At 42.2% G+C, this 9,818-nt stretch overlaps 1 protein-coding gene and 1 pseudogene across 8 annotated transcripts in view; one reads left to right on the top strand and one right to left on the bottom strand.

Moving 5' to 3' along the window:
- Positions 1-1,577: 1,577 nt before the first annotated feature.
- LOC122550402 lies at positions 1,578-1,702 on the bottom strand (annotated as a pseudogene).
- A 1,411-nt stretch (positions 1,703-3,113) lies between these two features.
- The window catches only part of dazl (deleted in azoospermia-like), a 178,582-nt gene continuing 171,877 nt past the window's right edge, over positions 3,114-9,818 (top strand). For 7 of the 8 annotated variants that reach the window (XM_043690185.1, XM_043690181.1, XM_043690180.1 and 4 more), the window contains exon 1: positions 3,114-4,294. In XM_043690185.1, the coding sequence (XP_043546120.1) occupies positions 4,283-4,294 (12 nt within the window). In that variant the 5' untranslated portion in view covers positions 3,114-4,282. Of the gene's footprint in view, positions 4,295-4,324; positions 5,170-9,818 lie in introns of those variants that run through there. The other variant, XM_043690182.1, reaches the window with a different exon arrangement.

Here is a 9,818-nt window from a genome sequence, read left to right as displayed (position 1 = left end):
GAACACCTGTACAAGGTATTCGCCAAAAACGGATATCCTCGCAATTTCATCAACAGATGCCTAAGGGAAAGACAACGGAACGAGGACATGCTGCAACCCAAAGGACTAGCCACACTACCATACATCAAGAACATCTCTGAAGTGACAGCCAGACTACTGCGACCACTAGGACTTATAACAGCACACAAATCAACAGCCACACTCAGACATGAAAGCAAATGGGAAGGATAGAAATGAAAGCAAATGGGAAGGATTTCTTGGGCTGCTCTTTTCGAATTCGCGTAGGACAGGGAAAACGGGTAGAACTACTGGGTAATAAGATACAACCTTTCACCCCTCCTGATGATCCTAAAGTAGTAAAAATTATAGAGGTAAAAGACTTGAAACAGACTATCGAAATAGAAACTGGGTATGGGGATGCAAATGCCTGGGTTGAATGGGTAAAGTATACTGTAAAATGTCTGAACAAAAGCAATTGCTATGCATGTGCCTCCGGTAGGTCAGTGGCCCAGGAGGTTGCCTTTCCGCCCGGAGCGAGACAGGAAGGGCATGAAATGTATGATAGCCCTGTATCAGGATGAGGCTGCATGGAATGATAGGAATTGTACCTCCCTATCTCTGATGTTCCCTCCCTTGGAGAAGAAAGATGCAAAAGTACCCCCCACATTTTCCGCCGCAGTTGGAAATCACACGTCGTGTGTGCGTAGACGAGGTACAAGTCGGTCTAGAGATTTGGGGGAGCTGAAACTATGTACAGAAATTAATAATGTTACCGAAACGGAGAAGGGAGGGAACTACTCAGCACTAAAGGTTCCCCGAGCAGATCTGTGGTGGTACTGTGGAGGCAAAATATTGAGACCCACGCTACCTCCGGATTGGAGAGGGATATGTCCAATTGTACTATTGGCGATTCCATTTACCCTGGCATTTGAGAAGGAAAAGATAGTAGGGAAAAAGGGAAGGGGTAAGAGATTACTGTTAGACACTTCTTTTGATGACAGGATTTATCTCGATTCGGTTGGAGTCCCTAGGGGAGTACCTGATGAATTCAAGGCTCGTAACCAGATTGCAGCAGGCTTTGAGTCAGCTCTGGAAAATGGAAGGGGGTGGTGGTTTCTATCCTTACTTCCCTGATAGTTTTTTTTAAATTAAACCCCCACAGTTAGGCAGTAGTGCTTATTTTTCCCCAGCACCCATGTGTGTGTAGATGTGAGACACAGTAAGAGACACAAGGTGCACAAATCTATATTCAATTTCCACCACAAGGAAGATAGGAAAACACCCGAGTGGCCAGTGACAAGCACTGCCCTTCACATCAAAGGGCAGTGCTGTGTGATCAAAACAGTGAAGAGGAGGGTAGGGACTAAATCAAAATAGAGTTGGAAGGAGAAATAATGCACTCCACTCCCTGCGGCGCCCACCTCTCCCTGAATAACTCCAGGATGTTGGTCGACACCGCGTGCTCCTTCTCCAAGGACACCCGGGCTCTAACGTAACCGCGAAAGGGGGCAGGCAGTCGGCCCTAACGACCCCCTCCACGGCCCGTTGCCTGATCCTGTTAATGGCCAGGCCCAAAAAGCCTACTGCACCTGGTATTCCCAGACGGTCTCCCATCCAAGTACTAACCAGGCCTGAGTCTGCTTAGCTTCCGAGATCAGATGAGATCGGGCGGTTTTTTTTTCAGACTAGTATGGCCGTAACTTCCCTGATAGTTTTTTTTTCTTCTTTTTTTTTCTACCCCCACACTACCACCTAAGTGCGGTAGTGCTTATGTTTTCCCCAGCACCCATGGTGTGTGTGTATATGTGTGAGACACAGTGAAAGGCACAAAGTGCACGAATCTTTATTCAAATTCCACCACAAGGAAGATAGGAAAACACCCGGGTGGCCAGTGACAAACACTGCCCTTCACATCAAAGGGCAGTGATGTGAGATCAAAAACAGTGAAGGGGAGGGTAGGGACTAAATCAAAATAGAGTTGGAGGGAGAAATCTGCAGCCCCCACCTCTCCCTGAACAACTTCAGGGTGTTGGTCGACACCGCGTGCTCCTTCTCCAAGGACACCCGGGCTCTAACGTAACCGCTGAAGAGGGGCAGGCAGTCGGCCCTAACAACCCTCTCCATGGCCCGTTGCCTGATCCTGTTAATGGCCAGGCCCAAAAAGCCTACTGCACCTGGTATTCCCAGACTATTCCCAGACGGTCTCCCATCCAAGTACTAACCAGGCCTGAGTCTGCTTAGCTTCCGAGATCAGGCGTTTTTTTTTCAGACTAGTATTGCCATAACTTCCCTGATAGTAGTAGTCGGGGTATTGGTGGCCATTGGCTGTGGTATCATACCCTGTATACGAGCACTCACCCAAAGACTGATTGAAACAGCCTTGATGAAACAAATGCCCCTAAAAGGGAATCAGGCAGAGGAACTTTATCGACTAAATAATGAGGGGATGAGTGAGACCAAGATGGATGAAATCTCCGGAATGATGCTTGCAAATTTCGGGGGCGATGCTTAAAAGAAAAATTGCAGAAGATAACAAATGGTAATTAAAGAAAAAGGGGAAATTGTGGGATATGGGAAAAATAGTGTTACTTCTGCAATTCCATTTACTTATACAAAGTAAATGAACTCACACCAGTGTGTAATTGTTTTAGCCAAGAGCTGAGTCAACAAGAATGGAAACTATGTGGAGAAAATAAATAATTGTTTTTGTATTAGCTAAAATTGTATGCCAGAATGAAACGTGACTGCAAAACAATGGTAGATATTACAGGCGAATAGATAAGATGCTGTGAGGAGAGGAAGTTAAGCTAGATACGCTTAAGCTAAGTTAAGCTATACCTACAAACAGTAGGTATAAACATCTGTTTCCCACTTTTACAGAAACACAGGAACAAACCCCAATTAAAAGGGTCATAAGGATCAGGGGAAGGTAAGATGGAGGGAGTAGATAATGGTGAAGGAAGAATATGCCTAACAATGATCTACAGCGGGATGAGGTCAAACGGCCTTGTGAGGCCAGAATTAAGCATTTTGTTACAGACAAGGCCGGATAAGGCAAGAGATAAACATGATAATGGGTGCCGGTCTTAGGGAAGTGGAAGATGTAAACAGGGGAGGAGCAATGTAAAACAAAAGAAACCAAATTATATAAATGTTGTGTATTAATTGAATTTGGGGTGTGTATGTCCCTTGCTTTATAGACACTGGACATCACACCCTCTTGCAAGAGTAAAATAAAGGACACTACTGATTCAGATTTTGTCTCGGACTGCAATTATTGAAGTGTGCGAGCTTTGTTTCTCACACAATGGAATCATTCTAGTAATTCTTTTCTGTATCCTGCCAATGCCATCAAATTTTCCAAAAATGTGATGTCCAGAGACGTCGTCGTCGACGTAAAATTATAACTTCTCCCCCTCTCCACAAATTGGTATTCGATCTGCTACTTTCAACATCTTCCGTTTTGATATCAACTTCTGACATCAATTTTTTTTGCTTCAGTCGATTTTAGACACTTTCAATTCTCATAAACCCTGTCGCTGTTCACCTATTTTGAAAAGTTCAAACTCTACAAGTTAAGCGGCTGTCGCGATAAATCTACATGATCTACAAAAAGCAGCGCGAAAGGTTCAAAACTATCAGTGCCCAACTCTTGAAATTAGACCGACACCTAACATCAGGCTGACACGTTCATAGCTCATCTTGAATTTTATGTTTTATAATCTTTCATTCTAATCGCAGGGGGACAGCTCCAATCCTTATGACTTCCGATTTTGAAATAAGGGAACAAGACTGAACTTATTAATTCGGAACCCATTCCAGGAACTGAGAATCCAGTGTTGGTACTGAGCACTTTATTTCCCTCTCTCCCTCCAACTTTAAACATTTTGTCCGTTAAACGGTTCTTCATTCAACAAAATGGCGGCCTTCGCATTCGAACTTCACTCCACGCGCCTGTTGACTGAGAGAGCGCGCTAGCTTGGACTCTACCAAGAAGGGATACACTGGCATCCGACACTTTATTAAAATTAAACAATTGGCATTTTGAATGGACGTTATAGTGTTTCACATTGTAACATTATTTTAGATTTATTATGAGTGCATTGACTACTTGTAGAGACGTTAAACAGTTATTAATCTTCGGATGATTTGGTAAAAGCGCTTGGACTACCCCTGCTGGATGGTGTTGAATGGATGCAGCATATAAATAGTAGGCGTGACGGAGGCACCTCTTGCCGAACGTCTGGTTGTTGGGAGGCAGTATTGGATGTAATTGAGGAACATGGCTGAAATGGTAAAAGCAACAGGCGGGAAATAACTCGCGATCAGTCTCCATGTTGACTAGGTGGTTGCCATAATATGTTAGTTAACTTTTAACAAGCTATTAGTCGAAAATCCTTAAAGCACGTGCCATGTTCTTGAGAGCCGCGGGAGACAGAGTGCCGTCTCTCGACGCCGTTAAATGGCGGTTTGGACTCGTGAATATTCTTGGGGTTCGCGACGATAAATTGTTGCGAGGCTGGAGGCTGTTGGGGAGATTTTTTTTTAATTTTGTACACATAGTCCCACCTCATTGACTTTAGGTTTTAGTTTAGCTTTGAAACTAGTTGTTCTTTAACTTTTGTAAATTCGTTACTTTTTTGTAACTTGTCCGGTTAGCCAATGCCACGTCCACCATAAACACGTTCATAAATTGATTTCTGGCCTTTGAGGAATATCCGGGGGCCGCCGACTCCATGTTTACAAATGTAACACCGTTCACACAACTGGATTTGTCCTGACCAAGGAAGAGGGTTGAGAATGGGAATGGGGAGTCCCAGATGACATAGATATTTGGTTTGTTTTACCCATCCACGTCGCTTTAAATCAAAGTGCGAATTCGTGCTGATAAAAGCTCCGCGTGGAGTCATTTTAGCTCACGAGAAGTCATTTGCCCCATCTCGACTCATCCAACAAGAACAGAAAACACCGTTACGTCTCGTTATTTCTTACTGAGTGAAAAGTAGAATTTTACACATCTGACGAAATGGAAGACTAAAATGAGATTGCATGTGATTTGGAAATTCTCACCACCTGCTATCCATGCTCAGCCTTTGATATATTGGACATAAGCCAAGCAATTTTGTTATCACCTTTGCATCAAAGATTATTATTAACTGACAGAAAAGAGTACGAATGAATTAGTTTGGCAAGATGTGATGAATGGAGTTTTGTAGCTGTCTGTGTTGGGGTGTCTACTTTTTATAGAATGCATCAGTGACTCGGATGGGGAGGGGGCATGTCTTGTAGATAAGTTTGCAGTTGACGCCGTGATAAGTAAGATAGCATATGGTGTAAACGACATGATTGTAGATAAAGATGGATTCAGTAGTTGGGCAAAAAGCTGGCAGCAAATGAGATGAGATATGGTGAAATTATTCACTTTAGTAGGAAGAATGAAAAAACAAAGTGTTACTTAAATGAGAGTGATTGTAGAATTCTGGTGTGCAAGTTCCAACATTAACATAAGATACAGCATGTAATCAAGAAGGCTAATGGGCTGTTGCCTTTTATTGCAAGAGGAATGGAACATTAAACAAAGATGCTACTTTTAAGTTATGTAGGGCATTAGTAAGAAAACATCTCATACTGTGTGCAGCTTTGGTCTTATTTAAGGAAGAAGGTAAATAAGTTGGAACTGGCAGGGAGGTTTATTACAACTGGAATGAATGAGTTGTCTTTTGAGGATGGTTTGAACAGGCTGGCTTGTTTAAAAGAGGGAGGTTAACTTGATTTGAAGTATTAATGATACTGTGAGCCCTTTTGACTACTTTTCTGTTGTTCTTGTAGTCATTTCTATACTTTCTGTAAAGCATAATCTTTCAGAGAAAACTATCTATTTCTTTCACAAATTTTTATGTTCTTTCGCCTGTCACTTATATTGTCCAGTTTGCAGTTATCTACTTTTCATGCCTCTTGACTCTTTTCTATATCCTAGTTGAAATTGGTGTAGCCATGGTGGTTCAGTGCTCAGCATGAGATGCCCCACAGCTCCAGGAACCCAGGTTCGATTCTAGCCTTTGGCGAGTGCCTTGGTGTAGTTTGTATATTCTCCCCGTGATCTCTTCTGAGTGCTGTGGCTTCTTTCCACAGTCCAAAGATGTGCAGGTTGGATGGATTGGCTATGCTAAATTGTGGGGAGAAAGTGAGGACTGCAGATGCTGTAGATCAGAGCCGATAATGTGTTGCTGATAAAGCGCAGCAGGTCAGGCAGCATCCAGGGAGCAGGAGAATCGACGTTTCGGGCATGAGCCCTTCCTTCGGAAGAAGGGCTCATGCCCGAAACGTCAATTCTCCTGCTCCTTGGATGCTGCCTGACCTGCGCTTTTCCAGCAACACATTATCGGCTATGCTAAATTGTGTCCAGGAATGTGTATGTCTGGTGGATTAGATACAGGAAATGTAGGATTACAGGGATAAGGTAGGACGTGGGTCTGAGTGGGATGCTGTCTGCAGGGTTGGTGTGGACTCTGACTGAATGACCTGCTTTCACACTGTAAGGATTCTATGATCGAATTAACAAAACATCTGTGTTGAAATAGGAATATGAAGTAGAACAGGCCACTAAAGTGTACCAGAGAGATGAGTGGAGCTGAAAATGTGTTGCTGGAAAAGCGCAGCAGGTCAGGCAGCATCCAAGGAGCAGGAGAATCAACGTTTCGGGCATGAGCCCTTCTTCAGGAATCAGATGAGTGGAGCTAACTGAACTGTAGTTTTAAAAGGTAATATATAGGGGGGAAGAAGTAGATGCAGAGAGGTTTAACGTTTATGTGGCTAAAATTTGTGATCTATTCAAGACTAGATAGTAGATAAGAGTTCAGGAGAGTTTGACAAGTGGGTACAGAGGTAAAATGTTGCAAGGCTGTGGAGAGTTTTAAAGATCGTGTAACTGATGGGGTGGGAGGGAGCGATGTTGAAATAGAATGCTTTTTGTTCAGTCTAAGGTCTTCTTCCCAAACTTTATTTTTCCTCATGAATCCATTTTGTTGCTTGAAAGTTGTGGAAACCCTGCCAGATCTGGGATTGTGGCAGGGACAAAGGCTGCTTAGTCCACAGGATATTTAAGAAAAATGTGACTAACTTCTGTTTAGGTAAACTGTCAATATTTAAAAGGGCTTTGTGGCTGTTAGCACTTGGTCAGAGTTTTATGGAAGTCATTGTTGTATTGGAGATTGTAACCCACTTTGGGAAGTTGCTGGGGAGAAAGGTGGCAGTGAGTGTGTGTTGGGCATTGAGATCGGATGTTGAAGAACAAATAAGACTTGATGTCACATGACCAGTATGGAAGTAGTTGAGAGAAATAACTTGTCTGTATGTATAAATGGAGCATTAATATGAGCATTGATGTAGGTGATGTCAGAGAACAAAATGGAAAGGACAGTTGTTGCAAATTTCCAGATTGATGCCAGAGCAAATTGAAAGAGTAAATAAGACTAGACAGTTGCATGTACAGTTCATAGTTTAGTATGGGAGAAATGAATTTTAATTCATGGGTTAATTTAATAACAACAATGCTGGCAAAAGAGGGAGCTGTATTGTTATTGAGGCTTTTGCCTAAATTGTGCCAAGGCCTGTGTTCAGGTGAATAGAGGATATTAAATATATTAAATGGTAAAAAGACAACTGTTTTAATGGAGTGAATTGTAGACTGTTGCTGAACAAAGGGATCTGGGTGTTCTTGTACGTGACCAGCAGAAAGTTGGAACAGTACGAGGAGGATGAAAATGAGTGGAGGAGCAATCTTGTTACAGCTGTACAATGTATTGGTGAGCCCATATCTAGAATACTGGAATTTTAAGGATACTTGCATTAGAAGCAGTTCAGACGGGGTTTACTATGCTTATTCATGAGATAAGGGGCCAGTTGTATAAAGAAATAATTGAGTACTGCTACATGCACAGTCTTGTTAGGAATGGAGTTCCAGGACTTTGTTCCAGCAATAATAAAGGAATGGCAAGATAGTTTTGAGTCAAGATGGTATGCAACTTGGTGGTGTTCCCAGGGAAAGACGAGATGAGACTTTCACCAGAGAATTTATGGCCTCTGACATGCTCTGTGGCTACACTATTTCTGTGGCTTCTCTAGTTTAATTTCTGGTCAGTGGTAGTCCACAGGCAAGCGGAGAGCTCAGTGGTAGAATTGGGTTTTATTGTCTCATGTACTAGAGTATGAAAGTACAGGAATAATGTGAAAAATGTAGCATGTCACCACACACAGCACTATCTTAGGTACAAAGTACCTGGTTACAAATTTTAGGTACAAAAAAAGAGAAATAAAGAAAACGCTAAAAATGCTACATTACGGTTATTTATAAATTAGGAAAATAAAGTTAAAAGATCAACATTACTGCCCTTCTATAACCTGCATTTGTTCCACACGGGGCTTTCCAGCACGTTAGGTTGACCCTACTAGACTTGCAAGCTGTTGACTGCCATCGATGACAGGCTGACTGCTTCAGGCCCCAGTCTGCTAGCAGCCCTGTTTGGTAATGTTGTAGAATGTCAGTGGATGATAGTCATAATTGGCACTTGTGTGGCATGAATGTTGCTACTTACGAGCTCAAACCAGATGTTGTCCAGGTCTTGCTGTGCAGGGGTATAGTCTGCTTCGGTATTTGAGAAGTCATAAATAGTGCTGACCATTGTGCAATCATAAACAGACATCACCATTTCTGACCTTTATGGCTAGGAGGTTTGATTTGATTTATTGTCATGTACATAGTTCACTGAAAAGTTTTGTATGTTCAATGCAGTCAGATCATTACCATACAAAGTGCATTTAGGTAATAGAATAGAATACAATGTTACAGTTGCAGAGTAGGCACACAGAGCAAGTTCAACAATTAAATTTAAAATTTGAGAGGTTCATTCAGAAGTCTAATAGCAGGGAAGAAGTTGTTCTTGAATCAATTGGTATGTTAATTAAGTTTTTGTACTTTCTGGCTGATGGAAGAAGTTTGGAAAAGATTCAAACTGTTGTGGGAAGTATAGATGGAGTCAGTGGATGGAAGGCTAGTTTGCATGATGGACTGGGCTACGTTCACAATTCTCCTGGACAGAGCAGTTTCCATGCCAAGCTATGATGCAACAAGATAGAATGTTTTCTATGGTGCATCTATGAAAATCTGTAAGAGTTGTTGTGGACATGCTGAATTTCCTTAGTTTTCTGAAGAAGTTGAAGCATTTTTGTGCTTTCTCGACTGTAGCATCAACATGGGTGGACCAGGATAGATTGTTGGTGTTCATCACTCCTATGAACCTGATACTCTCGATCATCTCCACTTCGGTGCTATTGGTGTAGATAGTGGTGTGCCCTACACAATGCTTCCTGAAATCAGTGACCAGCTGTTTCGTTTTCCTGATTGTTGAGGGAGAGGTTGTTGATGATGCAGGTGAAAATAGTTGGTCTGAGGATACTACTGAGGGGCTCTTGTAGCACAGTACCATTGTCACTACTTCTGAGCCAGGAGGTCTTGAGTTCAAGTCTGACCTGCTCCAGAGATGTGAAGTAGCAACTCTGAATAAATTGTTGAGAAAATACGTAGTTTCTCAAGACTAACTAGCTCCTTTTCTATAACCTTTGATTGGAAGGTTTAAAAAAAGAGTATTTGTTCCTTTTGGTATCAAATAGAGCTCCATGATTTTGACAGTAAGATAAAATCATATGAGCATAAACTCCAATATGATTGAAGTTCAGGTTTATGCTAACGCAGTCATTCCAACAGATGGCAGTTTATTGACTGAAGTGTTTCAACCTGGCCTGTCGGATTGACATTTGTT

The sequence above is a fragment of the Chiloscyllium plagiosum genome, chromosome 5 (genome assembly GCF_004010195.1).
Source record: "Chiloscyllium plagiosum isolate BGI_BamShark_2017 chromosome 5, ASM401019v2, whole genome shotgun sequence".
Classification (NCBI taxonomy): Eukaryota; Metazoa; Chordata; class Chondrichthyes; order Orectolobiformes; family Hemiscylliidae; genus Chiloscyllium; species Chiloscyllium plagiosum.
The sequence above is the reverse complement of the archived record's forward strand: the minus strand, read 5'-3'. Positions and strand labels throughout refer to the sequence as shown.